Genomic DNA, 17,352 nt, shown 5'->3' with positions numbered 1-17,352 from the left:
CCTCCAAGCTGGTGTGCAGGACTGATCAACAGTTACCGGAAACATTTAGTTGCAGTTATTGCTGCACAAGGGAGTCACACCAGATACTGAAAGCAAAGGTTCACATACTTTTGCCATTCACAAATATGTAATATTGGATCATTTTCCTCAATAAATAAATGACCAAGTATAATATTTTTGTCTCAGTTGTTTAACTGGGTTCTCTTTATCTACTTTTAGGACTTGTGTGAAAATCTGATGTTTGAGGTCGTATTTATGCAGAAATATAGAAAATTCTAAAGGGTTCACAAACTTTCAAGCACCACTGTAGATAAAGTCGAATAAACATTATTGCAAAAGGTCTGTGTTACGATTGAGTGTTATGTAATTAAAGCTGGGTTTTTTTTTTCTTGCAAAAGTAGTTCCAATTAAACATGGCAAAGGATCTCCAAGATCTGATTTTTGATTGCACCTATCATAATAGATGTGGCTTAAATACAAAAAAGTTTCCATTTCAATCTTGCAAAATATTGCTTTGTCGAATTGTCTAAAAAAAAATCACCTCACATGACCGTATACTTTTTTTTTTTGCGATATTTGAGTGTTTATAAAATTCATGTGTTTCCGTTACTCGTTCTTTTAGTTTGCAATTTCAAATCACACATTAGGTCGGTTAATGGAAACCTGCCTATAGAAACATTTTTCTCTAACATTACTTTTCCAACAAAAATAAATGTTAGGAAATATAAACTGTTTCTGTACTCACTTGGGTAAAATATGCAAAAGTCATAAAGTAAACATTTAAGAACAAAATTTGTACTTAAAAAGTGTAGAAAAATGACATGACCAAGATGGCAGCTTAGTGGAGAAGCTCCGAAACTGTGGGCTGCTTTTTTTTTTTTAAAATACCCTTACAAACTTTCAACAACTCTCAATAAAGATGCAGTGCGGTATGTCAAAGTCCTCAGTGGTGAAACAGTGCAACATTTTTACTCGTGGACGCAAGCAAGGCACTAAAACAACTCTGAGTCCATTGAGCTACATAGATGCTAATATGGTTAACATAACGGAGGTGCTAAGCAAGCTAAAATCATTACAGTCGGAATTTGGAACAAAGTTGGATAATATTGACACAAAACTGGCCGGAATGGTAAATGCTTTGGCTGCACTTGAAGGTACTGTGACGGAGATAAAACAAGATGTTTTGACTAATACAGCTCGTGTCGAAGAAGCCGAAACTCGCATTGACCAGACCGAGAGGGCACTAGAGAAAGCTGAGACAGCTTTGGAATCGGCTGCCAAGCGAATCACTTTCCTTGAGGCCAAAACAGACGACCTGGAGAACAGGGGAAGGAGAAAGAACCTGCGCATATTTGGCTTAAAAGAGGGAGCAGAGGGAGAACAAACTCTCCTCAACTTTATTACTGACATGCTGCCAAGATGGCTGGAACTACCACCAGAAAAGTAATTCATATTGGAGCAGGTTCATCGCACAATGGCCTTGAGGAAACCAAAATGGCTGGTCTGCTTTCTAAATTTCCAAGAGAAGGAACTTGTGTACTGGGTGACAAGGAAATTAGAAATCATGCATGATGGGACCAAGATCACATTTGCTCAAGATCTCTCCGCGGAGACGATATGCATCCGACGGGGGTTTCACCCTATCATAAAGCTGTTTGTCGACATTAATGCCTTCCGTGAATTCTTACACAACCCCTGCAGGCTTAGGATCCTATATGACGAGATGATTTATATCTTCTCGACACCACAGGAAGTCGAAGATTTTTATAAAACTCTCCCACTACAAGCAGCAGGAGAGGAGCCATGTGAGTGAGTTGTGAGGGACGTGTTTCTGATGTAGCTTGGTGGCTACATAAAAACACTTGGATGCACTACACAACGAATCAAAGCAGGTGATATTCAGAATATATGGCAAATGCAGGCTTAAAAAATTGAGTACACTCAGTGCTTGACTTTTTATATATATATATATATATATATATATATATATATATATATATATATATATATATATATATATAAATAACACACACACACACACACGGCCTATAGTGTAGGCTATCGTGTTCAAAGGCTTATTAAAATTCACTTCATTTGAACTTTATTTACATGTTGAAAGCTAACACTTTAAAATAAGTGATGATACTTTTGATAAGGGTTACAGTAATTATGTAAACTTAACACGGTTGATGGATACTGTTGGAGCGCTGTCTGTTGAGTTCACGTTGATTAGTTGCTCCCTGGTATTGTGGATCAGCATCTTCCAAATCCACCTTGATTCCAGGGGAGGGGTAGGCATTTTCCAAAGGAAATGCCCATGTTTAGTAAGGGGTTGTTTATATCAGGTTCAGTGTGTGTGTGTGCTTGAATGTATGTGTAAACTTGCATCTCTATAATAAGGTTTCTCTTTTTTTTCTTTTTTCATTATTATTATTATCCCAGACGTACATGAATAATGTTAATTGTATATGGAGAGGACTAAACAGGAAAATAGTCTGATTGCTAATATTACAAGTTGGAATGTCAGGGGATTCAGGAAAACAAATTAAAACAAGCATTAAACAGGATAAAAGATCTAAAATCTAAGATTATCTTTATACAAGAATCACATCTGACCACAACAGATATACAAAGGCTAACCAAAAGATGGCCTGGTCATGTTTTTCATGCTTCCCTTAATAGTCAAGCTAGAGGGGTTGCTATTCTTATACACAAATCAATACCATTCCAAACAATAAAACTCAAAGACCCACACGGGAGGTACATTATAGTATAAGTCAGTATTCTGTCACAAAAATAAACCTTATTAATATATATATGGTCCCAATGATGATAACCTGTACTTTTTTGAAAAACTATTCCTAACCGTGTCGGCTCTGGAGGGCCTATTATAGGAGGAGACTTTAGCCTAGACCCAGTTTTAGATAGATCTACTCAAACTGACACCCATACAAAAACCAGAAAAATACTCCATGATTATATACGAGACCTTAGGCCCCGGTCACACCGCCCGAACTTTGCTGGAGCGTTCCTGGAGCGGTGAAAAAAATTCATCACAGCTCGTAACCGTTCACCACCGTTTAACAAAAGTTGGCCCCCGTTAAAGCAACGCCGTATACGCTCGGCCACCGCTGATGTTTCTCGAGGGGCCCTCCTACCACTCCAAAAGTTTTGAGCTGCACAAAATATTGCGAGCGGTGAGGAGGGGGCAATTTTCTGCCCTGGCAAAGTTCACCCCCGCTCCACCAACGCCCAGTCAAAGTTTGGCACCGCTAGACGCAAGTTCGTGGACGCTTGGGTCCGCTAGGCCAACGCAGAAATCTTGAACGCTGGACCACCGCTGCTTCGCCAGCATTGCCCGGGCGGTGATTAAACGTTGCACAAACTTCGGTGGAGCGGTTGTAAGCGTTTTACGAGCAGACACGGGGTTGCTGGAACGGTGTCGGGCGTTGAAGCAGCTATCCATGGCGGCGATGAACTTTGGTTTGGCGTTGGTATAGAGGTGTCGGAGCGGGACCAGAATTTGGCTATAAATACGGGGAGAAATGGACCAGGAGCTCATTTGGAATCGAGCTGCCGTTGAGTTCAGACCTCATCTATATCGAATTTGCTCAAAGTTACAGTAAAACTGTATCACCATGGATGCTGAGAGACTTGCTATGATTGGTGCTAAACCAACTTTATACCCCCGCCAAGCCAAAGCCCGCATGCGCAGAACGCCGCTATACCAACGCTCGCTACCGCTCGCTACCGCTAAACCAACGCTAAAGCAACGCCGGCTTCAGCGGTACACCGCTAAGCCAACGCCCGTGTTTTCGATTTTTTTCCCATTTTGTGCACGGTGACGAGCGTTGTCGAAATTCGGCCCCCCCTCCCTACCGTTCAAGGAACGCTCCAGCAAAGTTTGGGCGGTGTGACCGGGGCCTTAGACTATATGACATCTGGAGAATTAAAAACCCTAATAACGAGGAATATTCATGTTACTCTAGTTCATATAAAAGTCATTCACGAATTGACTATTTCCTAATATCTATAGAGTTACAACCTCAGGTTAAAAAATGCTAGTATAACAGCATTGTAATTGGTGAACATGCAGCAGTGTCTATGGAAGTCCAATTGGGTAAAATTGATTATTCTCTCGATTATGTTCATTATGTCTTATATTAGATATGGTTAGCTTTTTCTTTTTTATCAGACATCTAGTTTTAGGTTTGTTTACCTGACATGTTTCGATGTATGTAACTGTCGTCTTCCTCGGAGTGTTACCGGATGTTGTTGGTGACACATCAGCTGATGTTTCCGAAGGCGTGACCTTCCTGTCTGGTTTGACAGGTCGGTCACGTCTTCTACTGTCCGTTCGTCCCTGCAAGATGGCACTCCAGGTATGGGAGAGCATGTATGCTCCCTAATCCCGGTTGATGGTCCTCGGGCTTTGCTTTCGGATCTCCATGGCCTCCCTGATCCAGCACTGATGTTTGTTATCTTCTGTACGGATGACTCTGGCATTCCCCCAGTCCATAATGTGATTTTCTCTTTTGCAGTGGTCTGTTATGGCTGACTTGTGGATCCATTTGTCGTTGATGTGTGCGTGCTCCGGTTCTGCCTTCTTTTTCTGTGCGATGAGTCCGTCCAGTTTTCGGATTTGTCGGGTTTTTGTCTTGGTGAATTCCTGCTCGTGTATGTCTGCCAAGTGTCTGTGTATTGCTATTTCCATGTCCTTGTTCCGGGAAAACCGTTTTTAACCAGGAACACCATTACGCCCTATAGTAGACAGCATTGGCTCAGTGACATGCAACCTATCAAAAGCACTCGCTGAAATAATCAAACCATTACGAGGACTCACAGACCAACACTGCAAAAACTCAAAACAACTGGCAGAAGAACTAAACAACATCAAAATGCAACAAGACAAAGTTTTCATATCACACGACGTCATATCTCTTTTCACCAGAACACCCACGGAAGCCACCATACAGGTAGTGCAAGACAGATTAAAAACAGACAGGACGCTCAGGAAACGCACAAACCTCACAGTACAAGACATCACTCAACTCCTTCAATTCATCGCCACATCCACATACTTTCAGTTTAGGAATACAATATACAGACAAAAGGAAGGTTTTGCCATGGGAGACCCGCTATCGGCCATCATGTGCGGCTTTTTCATGGAAGACCTGGAGCAGAAAGCACTCACTACAATACCGGCAGAATACAGACCAACACTCTGGAAACGTTACGGGGATGATATACTGGAAAAAGTGAAGACGGGATACACTCAACAACTCACCGACCATCTCAACACCATAGACAATACCGGCAACATAAAATTCACACATGAAGAGGAAACGGAGCAGTCAATAGCATTTTTGGACCTAAAAATACAACACACAGAGAATGGGGACATCAAAATAAAAGTACACACAAAACCCACACACACCGACCAATATTTAAACTGGACTTCCGAACACCCCATAATGCACAAATTATCAGTAGTCAGAACATTACATGAACGCGCAACAATAATCACAGATCCACAGGACAAAGAACAGGAGGAACAACACATACAACACGCACTGAAGGCATGTCAATATCCACAGTGGGCAATATCCAAAGGGGCAGAACAGGTCAAGAACAACAAAGCACAGAAGAAAGAGAAAAAACAAAGCAACAAACAAGAACACAGGGGAGTAGTAACATTGCCATACATCAGAGGAATAACGGAACGCATCCAAAGAGTAATGAGGAAACACAACATCAACACACCTGTCAAACCACACATGCAACACTCCGTCAGATCCTGGTTCATCCCAAAGACAGAATACATCCGGAAAACAAATGCAACACCATATATGAGATTCCATGCCAATCATGCAATAAAACCTACATCGGGGAGACAGGGAGGAGCTTCACCACAAGGAAAAATGAACATAAGAAAGAGTGCGAAAAGGAGACAGCTACAAGACAAACCCGAACAATAAAAGAAAAGGCACAACAAGAAAATTACAAGTCAGCCATAACAGACCACTGCAAAAGAGAAAATCACATTATGGACTGGGGGAATGCCAGAGTCATCCGCACAGAAGATAACAAACATCAGCACTGGATCAGGGAGGCAATGGAGATCTGAAAGCGAAGCCCGAGGACCATCAACTGGGATGAGGGAGCATACATGCTCTCCCATACCTGGAGTGCCATCTTGCAGGGGACGAACGGACAGCAGAAGACGTGACCGACCTGTCAAACCAGACAGGAAGGTCACGCCTTCGGAAACATCAGCTAATAAGATGTGTCACCAACAACATCCGGTGACGCTCTGAGGAAGACGACAGTTACGTATGTCGAAACATGTCAGGTAAACAAACCTAAAACTAGATGTCTGATAAAAAAGAAAAAAACTAACCATAAAAATTGATTATTGTCCAAAAAGATGGAGATTACAATCGTTTTTGTTAAAGGATCCAAACCTTCATTTATAGAAAACTCTATAGACATGTTGTTAGTTTTTTCTTTTTTATCAGACATCTAAATTTTTAGGTTTGTTTACCTGACATGTTTCGACGTACGACTGTCGTCTTCCTCAGAGTGTCACCGGATGTTATTGGTGACGCATCTTTTATCAGCTGATGTTTCCGAAGGCGTGGCCTTCCTGTCTGGATTGACAGGTCGGTCACGCCTTCTACTGTCAGTTCGTCCCCTGCAAGATAGCACTCCAGGTATGGGAGAGCATGTATGCTCCCTCATCTCGGTTGATGGTCCTCGGACTTCGCTTACGGATCTCTATGGCCTCCCTGATCCAGCGCTGATGTTTATTATCTTCTGTGCGGATGACTCTGGCATTCCCCCAGTCCATAATATGATTTTCCCTTTTGCAATGATCTGTTATGGCTGACTTATAATTTTCCTGTTGTGCCTTTTCTTTTATTGCTCGGGTTTGTCTTGTAGCTATGTCCTTTTCGCACTCTTTCTTATGTTCATTTTTTCTTGTGTTGAAACTCCTTCCTGTCTCCCCAATGTAAGTTTTATTGCATAATTGGCATGGAATCTTATATATGGTGTTGCATCTGTTGTCTGGATGTGTTCTGTCTTTGGGATGAACCAGGATCTGACGGAGTGTTGTGTATGGTTTGACAGGTGTGTTAATGTTGTGTTTCCTCATTGCTCTTTGAATGCGTTCCGTTATTCCTCTGATGTATGGTAATGTCACTACTCCCCTGTGTTCTTGTTTGTTGGTTTGTTTTTTCTCTTTCTTCTGTGTTTTATTGTTTTTGACGTGTTCCGCTCCTTTGGATATTGCCCATTGTGGATATTGACATGCCTTCAGTGCGTGTTGTACTGTATATGTTGTTCTTCCTGTTCTTTGTCCTGTGCATCTGTAATTATTGCTGCGTGTTCATGTAATGTTCTAACTACAGATATTTTGTGCATTATGGGGTGTTCGGAAGTCCAGTTTAAATATTGGTCGGTGTGTGTGGGTTTCCTGTGTACTTTTATTTTGATGTCCCCCTCTTCTGTGTGATGTATTTTTAAGTCCAAAAATGCTATTGACTGCTCCGTTTCCTCTTCATGTGTGAATTTTATATTGCCGGTATTGTCTATAGTATTGAGATGGTCGGTAAGTTGTTGAGTGTATCCCCTCTTTTACTTTTTCCAATATGTCGTCCACATACCGTTTCCAGAGTGTTGGTCTGTATTCCGCTGGTATTGTAGTGAGTGCTTTCTGCTCCAGGTCTTCCATGAAAAAGCCGCACATGATAGCTGATAGTGGGTCTCCCATGGCAAAACCTTCCTTTTGTCTGTAAATTGTGTTCCTGAACTGAAAGTATGTGGATGTGGCGATGAATTGAAGGAGTTGCGTAATGTCTTGTACAGTGAGGTTTGTGCGTTTCTTGAGCGTCCTGTCTGTTTTTAATTTTTCTTGTACTACCTGTATGGTGGCTTCCATGGGTGTTCTGGTGAAAAGAGATATGACATCGTGTGAAATGAAAACTTCGTCTTGTTGCATTTTTATGTTTTTTAGTTCTTCTGCCAGTTGTTTTGAGTTTTTGTAGTGTTGGTCTGTGAGTCCTAGTCATGGTTTAATTATTTCGGTAAGTGCTTTTGATAAGTTGTATGTCACTGAACCAATGCTATCTACTATGGGGCGTAATGTTGTTCCTGGTTTGTGTATTTTTGGTGTACCGTAAATCCTGGGGATGACATTGGCTGTGGGTACTAAATGATTATATGCCTGTTTATCTATTTTATTTTCATTGAGTAGCGGTTTGAGTAATGCTTTAAGTTTCTTTTTCTTGTCTTCTGTTGGGTCTTTTCTTAATATCTCGAAGGCATTGTCACTGAGTAATTCCATCATTTTGTGTTCATATTCATCGGTGTCCATGATAACTACTGTTCTGCCTTTATCTGCTGGGAGGATTGTGATGTCTTTATTTTTTGCTAATGTTCTCATGGCTTTGGCTTCCTGTTTCGTGCTGTTGCTAGGTGGTGGTTTGGCCGTTTTCAATATACCAGCTATTGCGTTTCTTAGTGCTGCTTTTTGTCCCTGATCCTTTATTTTCTCACATGCTAATTCAGTTGCCAGAATGAATTCATCGTGTGGTATATTGTGCGGTGTGACAGCGTAGTTGAGTCCTTTTCCTAGTATACTGTGTTCTGCTTGTGAGAGTTTGTACCTTGATATGTTGTGGATCCATTTTTTGTTGATGTGTGCGTGCTCCGGTTCTGCCTTCTTTTTCTGTGCGATGAGTTTGTCCAGTTTTCGGATTTGTCGGGTTTTTGTCTTGGTGAATTCCTGCTCGTGTATGTCTGCCAAGTGTCCGTGTATTGCTAATTCCATTTCCTTGTTCTGGGGAAACCGGCGTTTGAAAGTTTCCATCTCCCTATGTAATTCGCTGTTGATATTATTGAGTTTGTCAGTTGTGCACCGTATCCATTCTTTTACCAGAGTCATCTGCACTTTCCTGATCATCTTCTCCGCGTTTCTGGTTGGAATCGGGTTCTTGATGTTCAGGCTGGCCGGTACGACTTCTTCATCCCGGCAGCGCAGATTGAATCTCAGGTGATTCCTGTAGCGTGCCCGTTTTCGCGTCAATCTTTCAAGGCGGCGAAACTACTTGATACTTTTATCTCCATAACTTATTCTTAATCTTTCGATTACGTTCATTATGTCTTATATTGAATATTGTTAGTTTTTTCTTTTTTATCAGACATCTAATTTTTTAGGTTTGTTTACCTGACATGTTTCGACATACAACTGTCATCTTCCTCAGTGTCACCGGATGTTATTGGTGACGCATCTTTTATCACCTGATGTTTCCGAAGGCGTGGCCTTCCTGTCTGGACCATCAACCGAGATGAGGGAGCATACATGCTCTCCCATACCTGGAGTGCCATCTTGCAGGGGACGAACTGACAGTAGAAGGCGTGACTGACCTGTCAATCCAGACAGGAAGGCCACGCCTTCGGAAACATCAGCTGATAAAAGATGCGTCACCAATAGCATCCGGTGACACTCTGAGGAAGACGACAGTCGTACGTCGAAACATGTCAGGTAAACAAACCTAAAAAATTAGATGTCTGATAAAAAAGAAAAAACTAACAATATTCAATATAAGACATAATGAACGTAATCGAAAGAAAAAGTCTATAGACATGTATTTTGAATTAAATAAGGATGAAACCATGGCTAGTATTAGATGGGAAACTTTCAAAGCCTACATAAGGGGAGAAATTATAAGCTACGCCAGTAACAAAAATAAGCAATACAAACAAGAAATAGTCATTAGAAAAACAAATTAAAAACATAGAGCGAGTTCTATCATGACAAAGATCCAAAAAAAACTACAAAACCTGACTATTATAAGAGCTAAATATGATAGCCACTCTTTCAGTTGTCAGTTTAAGAGTTTAATGTGGACTAAGCAAGCATATTATGATCAAGGAGAAAAAGCAGGTAGTTTTCTGGCCTGGTGAATTAAGAAAACACAGGCTGAAAGGACAATTCATAGTATTAAGTCAAAAACAGGTAACTTAATGATTGACCCCACAGAGATAAATGATAACTTCAGAGAGTTTTATAAGCTGTTATACAAATCAGAACATAATGGAAATGAAGAAGCTCAGAACACCTTTCTTGACCAGTTACAATTCCAGACATTATCAGAGGAGGATAAAGCAATATTTGATAATCCACTAACAATAGAGGACCTTTTAGAAGCTATAGGAAATATGAATAGTGGTAAAGCACCCGAACCAGATGGGATGCCAATAGAATTTTATAAAGAATTTAAAAGTAAATTGGTACAGCCACTTCTAGACATGTATAATGAATCATATGAATTGGGAATGCTACTGGATTCGTTGAGAATAGCTACTATAACTCTTATTAAAACCAAATAAATCCCCAACTGAATGTTCCTCCTACAGGGGAATTAATCTTATGGGATGGGATACCAAGATATTATGTAAGGCTCTTGCTAGGAGACGAGACAAATATTTACCTAAATTGATAACTGATGACCAACAAGGTTTTGTTAGAAATGGACAGGGCTATCACAATATCAGACGGGTTCTATGAGAAACATAACACTAAAGACACAGCAATGTTAGCTCTAGATGCATGCCAAGCATTTGACAGAATAGAATGGAATTATCTCCTGGAACTACTTCCAAGATATGGATTGGGTGAGTCATTCCTTCAATGGATTCGACTACTATATACAAATTCTACAGCACAAATTCTAACTAATAACATTTCAAAACCCTTTAGCCTACAGCAATCAACGAGACAGGGATGCCCTTTGTCACCACTACTTTTTACATTAGCAATAGAACCTTTAGCTGTAGCGGTGAGAACACATGCGGGAATATCAGGCATAAGAATTGGTAAAAGAGACCACCTAATTTCTTTATTTGCGGATGACATTTTTTTTCTGACAGATTTTAAAAAAGAGCATCCTGAACCTGACAAGGCTATTAGAAGACTTTGGAAAATTCTCTGGGTACAAAATTAATAATTCTAAATCTATATTAATGTTTCTTAATGAGGAAGAGCGGGGAAACCCCACAATAACAACACCATTTACAACAGCTACTGAAGGTTTCAAATATCTGGGTGTTAAAATTACTCCACAACTCAATAAAATAATCCCATCAAACTATGACCCTCTGGTAGATGAAGTCACCAAATTATTAAACCGATGGTCTAATTTACCCATATCCATGATGGGACGAATAAATGTTATAAAAATGAGTTTTACTTAAATTCCTGTACTTTTTCCAGACACTTCCTCTGCCATTACCAGCATTGTTTCACGATCATTTAACCAAGTTGTTCAGTCAGTTCATCTGGAACAATAGGAAAGCAAGACTTCGCCTAAAATTACTATACCAGCCTTATGAGAGAGGGGGGCCTTCAGTTTCCAAATCTCAGGTGGTACTATATGGCGGCCCAGTTAACATCAGCTACACGTTATTTTTGTACTTCACCCCCATCTTGGGTAAGCATTGAACAAGAATCAGTTCAAGAATTGTCCTTATATAGTTATTTATATTCTTCAGATGAAAAAAGACTTAAGCATACAAAAAATCCCTTCCTGAAAAACACAATTTTAGTGTGGCACACTGCACACAAACATATGGGAGAGACTTCAGTATTCTCCCAATTCACCCCTATCTGGGGTAATGAACAATTCACACCTGGTAAAAAAGATCATTTAGATCAGGGATGGGCAACTTGCATGATAAAGAGGGCCACAATTTTTCATCACCACCATCAGAGGGCCACATGACCACGCACTTCAACTAATCAGATATGAGAGAAGTTACAAAAGAATTTTAAATAAGAACAAAATATTTGTATATTCTTATGTCTGTATGTTTATTGACCCAACATACATTTATTTAATATTTTCCACACAGAAATGCATTTTTAACATGATGCTCGTCTTGTTAAACGACAAACACAAGTTTGTTTTAAAAGAAACAAAGTGCAAAGGGCTCACATTCAATGAGGCACAAAACTAAAAAAACAGCGGCCCAACATTAAGTGCAACTTAATGAGATACTTGTGGTTTTGCCTGCTGGCGCACAATAGACTGGATGTCAATGTCAATCTTTGTGCATCCAATCCGCATCAAATGAAAAAGAGTATCATCTGTGAATCTGTTCCTCTCTTTTGACTTAATGTGCTTCATTGTTGAAAAGCTGCTCTCACAAATGTAAGTGCTCCCAAACATGCTGGCCATTGACAGAGCAAAATCTCTGAGGAGTGGAAAAAGTGCCTCTGGTAGCAGTCTCCAAAATGAAATTCCCCTCTCATTGCGCTTTGCTTGAAAATACGGATCTGACTGCAACTCGCAGAGTTCGAGCTGCAGTTCTGATGGTTGCTCGCTGACAGCAGCAGAGACGGGGTCCGTGAATAGCGCAATTTGTGGTTTCATCACATGAAAATCTTGGAAACAATCGTTAAACTGCTCCTGCAATTTTTCGATGTCGGCCCTATACTTCTGAAGTAGTTTCTCGCACCTGGGGTTATCTTTTCGTATCTCCTCACAAGCGGGAAAGTGTGCCAAATTTGGACGATGGGAAGAAAATCCTTCTATGAACAGGTCAAGTTTACGCTGGAATGCGGTTGTGTGCGCATACAGATCGCAAACAGTTTGGTCTCTCCCCTGCAAGTGTGTGTTAAGGTGGTTGAGATGCGAGGTGATGTCTGTCAGAAAGGCCATGTCGCAAATAAACTGTGTCTTTGAGTTTTCTGCAGTAGGTGCTTGTATCACCACTAATACTGTTCTCCAAGAACAATGGTAGTTCAGAGCACAACGCAAAAAAACACTTCAGACACTTCCCTCGACTCATCCATCTGATCTCAGCGTGCATTTGTAAATCCCCATACGCAGCGTCCACTTCATCCAAAAAGGCAATGAACCTCCTGTGACAAAGGGACCTGTTCCCCCTTCTGATGAGATTTGTTACTTTGGTCACTAAATCCATAATGTGGCTAAAGTTCAGTGTCTTCGCGCAGAGGGCTTCCTGGAGAGATAAAATGCATGGCATGTTAAAAAAAAATATTTTTGTCCTGCCATGTCAAACTCAGGCCTACATCTCACAGTTAATGAGGCTACTCACCTGATGTATGAGACAGTGCAGTATAGGGCAGTTGACCTCGCTCTGTCGGAGGAGCCCTGCGAAACCTCTGCCCCTTTTCCACCAAAGCAGTTCCAGGGCTGGTTCGGGGCCAGTGCTTAGTTTGGAATCGGGTTTTCTGTTTCCACTGACAAAGAACTGGCTCTGGGGCCAGAAAAACCGGTTCCAGGCTAGCACCAACTCTATGCTGGGCCAGAGGAAAGAACCACTTACGTCAGCGGGGGGGGGCGGAGTTGTTAAGACCAACAACAATAACAAGACTGCGAAAGATCGCCATTTTTAAGCGACGAGAAGCAGCAGCTGTACAAACGCGAAGTCATCCATTATTATTAGGTTGCAGTGCAAAGCACTGCAACTATTGTTCTTCTACGTGTTTCTTCTTCTTCTTCCGTATTCTTCTTCCTCCTACGCAAATTTAGATTTCGATTAACTCAATAACCGTACGTCGCACACAGACAAACAATATATCAAAACGTGCGGCTCGATCGGACTCGCTATGCTATTACTTTTCTCTACAGAATACGATTTTTTCGCGACGTAGTCGCGAAAAAATCGCCCAAAAAACCCCCATTCATTTCTATGGAATTAATTGAAAAAAAAGCACTTTTTCAAACATCCACTGCTCTGGCATGCTTTCACCTAGAGACGTGATTCAAACTCTAAAACGTAGGAAAACTTCTCCTCTGTCGATCTGGCATCCAACTTTTCTGCTAGGTTCTACACTTTCGGATCAGTCCCGGCTCAAACGCCATGTGGGTTCCGGGAGAAAATCCGGCTTTTGAATGGGTGTCTATTGCGTTGCACACCAGTGCAGCTCGTTAAGTCAGAGTGGAGAGAGCTTGAAAAAAAAGGTCAAACTTTCTCGCTTAAACTGTGTTTTCAGCCACAAATTTCCCTCTACAGACATGATTTTCTCAAAAGTAGTAGGAAAACCTGTCCTGATTCACACAATGTGTCTACCTAAACGATAGGATTTACAGTTTTTGAATGAGAAGCCTCAAACTGAGGAGAGCACAGGTGAGCGGCCTCACTGACTCCCATTATAAATGGGACAGAAAAGTCTCTCATTTTTAAGTCGTTCTAGTGTCGTCATTTTTAACACTACAGACAAAAAAATACATCATTTTATTCAGGAGACCCTTTTAGCGCTCACTGTGAAAGAATTTTGTGAATAGCTGCTTCCGTTGTCGAGTTATTTGTCATTGTTCGAGGCCTGTTCCGTAGTAAAAAACAGCACAAAATTCAAGACCTTGTGTGTCTTAGCTCATTGACACCCATTATAAAAGTGACAGAAAAGTCTCTAATTTTTAACACTACAGACAAAAAATTACATCAGTCTATTCAGGAGACCCTTCTAGCACTCACTGTGAAAGAATTTTGTGAATTTCTTTTTTTTGTGAAAAAAAAAAACAGGGCGGCACGGTGGTGTAGTGGTTAGCGCTGTCGCCTCACAACAAGAAGGTCCTGGGTTCGAGCCCCGGGGCCGGCGAGGGCCTTTCTGTGTGGAGTTTGCATGTTCTCCCCGTGTCCGCGTGGGTTTCCTCCGGGTGCTCCGGTTTCCCCCACAGTCCAAAGACATGCAGGTTAGGTTAACTGGTGAGTCTAAATTGACCGTAGGTGTGAATGTGAGTGTGAATGGTTGTCTGTGTCTATGTGTCAGCCCTGTGATGACCTGGCGACTTGTCCAGGGTGTACCCCGCCTTTCGCCCGTAGTCAGCTGGGATAGGCTCCAGCTTGCCTGCGACCCTGTAGAAGGATAAAGCGGCTAGAGATAATGAGATGAGAAAAAAAAAACAGCCTCGGTCGGCATGACACTTCACCTTAGCCGCCCACTTTATTAGGAACACTTCTGTTCGTACATACAAACTACAAACACTATATCAAAACGTGCGGCTCGATCGGACTCGCTATGCTATTACTTTTCTCTACAGAATACGATTTTTTCGTGACGTAGTCGCGAAAAAATCGTCGCAAAAAAACCCCATTCATTTCTATGGAATTAACTGAAAAAAAAGCACTTTTTCAACGTTTTTCAAACGTCCGCTGCTCTGGCATGCTTTCACCTAGAGACGTGATTCAAACTCTAAAACGTAGGAAAACTTCTCCTCTGTGGATCTGGCATTCAACTTTTCTGCTAGGTTCTACACTTTCGGATCAGTCCCGGCTCAAACGCCATGTGGGTTCCGGGAGAAAATCCAGCTTTTGAATGGGTGTCTATTGCGTTACACACCAGTGAAGCTCGTTAAGTCAGAGTGGAGACGGCTTGGAAAAAAAGCTCAAACTTTCTCGCTTAAACTGTGTTTTCAGCCACAAATTTCACTGTACAGACATGACTTTCTCAAAAGTAGTAGGAAAACTTGTCCTGATTCACACAATGTGTCTACCTAAATGATAGGATTTACAGTTTTTGAATGAGAAGCCTCAAACTGAGAAGAGGGCAGCCGAATGGCCTCATTGACACCCATTATAAACGTGACAGAAAAACAGCCTCGGTCGGCATGACACTTCACCTTAGCCGCCCACTTTATTAGGAACACTTCTGTTCGTACATACAAACTACAAACACTCTTCTTAGAGTTTAGAGTTTATTTTATTTTTAAAAGGGACAGCGCACAAATTAAACATTATCCTTGTGGTAAGGACAGATGTCTGTCCCAGGTTATAGCAGTACATGCTAATTTCCGCCTGTAGTCACTTTGTTTATACTCTTGAATAGCTCTTCTTCATGACGGCTGCTGTCTCAAGCACACACACAATCATTGCATTGAAACATCATTGCAGGTCACACATTCACGGCCAGCGAACATGCGTGACCGAATTGCTTCGCGCACTGCATCCTCTCACAATTTCCCCCGGGGAATTGTCCGGTCTAGTTATTGTTGTTGTTGCTGCTGCTTCTTCCGTGTTGTTTTTGCTTCGATATTCGCGCCAAGGTTTATGCAAACGTAGCGACGTAACTGACGTATACAGCGACGTAATGACGTATACAACGATGTAACTGACATATACAGCGACGTAATGACGTATACAACGATGTAATGACGTGGCTTCCTTTAGCACCGCGAGCTAAAGGAAGCGCCCTCTATTGGTCAACAGTGTAATTACAACTGTAAAAAAAAAAAAAGGCCGCGGTTAATTTTTTTTCCTGATAATTAATAAATGATCTACGGGCCGCACTGAGTAAGGAGGCGGGCCGCATGCGGCCCGCAGGCCGCCAGTTGCCCATCCCTGTCTTAGAGCAATCGCCCATGGTACAAGGCATGTATAGAATGCAATCCTGACATGTGATACTTAAAACTACTTTTAACCCTGGAAGCAGCTGTAATTTTTGTGGTCATGTCTCTGTTTATAATGAATACATTCTAAACTACATTCCGTGAAGTTTAAACATTTTGAGAAAATTGAGTTCCTCACTGGTAATTATGACTTTGATGAAACGCACCTACAATAATCTCTGTTCAGACATTAAGGAACAATCATGTCATTAGGAAAGTAGAAAAATTGTCTAGTGAAAATTAACATCTTTAACTGCTTTTCTTTCTCTCGTCTCTCAGATCGAGATATTACCACCTGCTCTATTCCAGTGCAAGAAGCTTCGGACGCTGAACCTAGGGAAAAACTGCCTGACTGCACTGTCATCGCGTTTCGGAGAGCTCACATTTTTGACACAGCTGGAGCTGCACGGTAATCTGCTAGAAGGCCTGCCGGTGGAGCTGGGCAAGTGCTGCATGCTAAAACGCTCAGGCCTGGTGGTGGAGGAAGAGCTCTTCAAAACACTTCCTCCTGAAGTGAAGGAGCAGTTATGGAGAGCCGACAAGGAGCAAGCCTGAGACTGAAATACTATGAATGAGAAGAGTGAAAATGGAGGCAGATGAAAAGCTGCAAGAAACTCTTTAACATTTTTCATTAGTTTTTACTGTATATATTTAGTGGAGGGGTGGCACGGTAGTGTGGTGGTTAGCGCTGTTGCCTCACAGCAAGAAGGTCCGGGTTCGAGCCCCGTGGCCGGCGAGGGCCTTTCTGTGTGGAGTTTGCATGTTCTCCCCGTGTCTGCGTGGGTTTCCTCCGGGTGCTCTGGTTTCCCCCACAGTCCAAAGACATGCAGGTTAGGTTAACTGGTGACTCTAAATTGACCGTAGGTGTGAATGTGAGTGTGAATGGTTGTCTGTGTCTATGTGTCAGCCCTGTGATGACCTGGCGACTTGTCCA

The 17,352-nt window shown here is 41.7% G+C and overlaps 1 protein-coding gene across 1 annotated transcript in view; it reads left to right on the top strand.

The window, feature by feature from the left end:
- LOC132895246 (volume-regulated anion channel subunit LRRC8A-like) overlaps nucleotides 1-17,025 on the top strand; it is a 59,990-nt gene extending 42,965 nt beyond the window's left edge. The window contains exon 7 of the mRNA XM_060935614.1: nucleotides 16,698-17,025. Within this exon, the coding sequence (XP_060791597.1) occupies nucleotides 16,698-16,973 (276 nt within the window). The 3' untranslated portion in view covers nucleotides 16,974-17,025. The remainder of the gene's footprint in view (nucleotides 1-16,697) is intronic.
- Nucleotides 17,026-17,352: the final 327 nt, after the last annotated feature.

The sequence above is a fragment of the Neoarius graeffei genome, chromosome 12, assembly GCF_027579695.1.
Source record: "Neoarius graeffei isolate fNeoGra1 chromosome 12, fNeoGra1.pri, whole genome shotgun sequence".
Lineage (NCBI taxonomy): Eukaryota > Metazoa > Chordata > Actinopteri > Siluriformes > Ariidae > Neoarius > Neoarius graeffei.
Note: the sequence above shows the minus strand (reverse complement) of the source record. Positions and strands in the feature narration are given on the sequence as shown.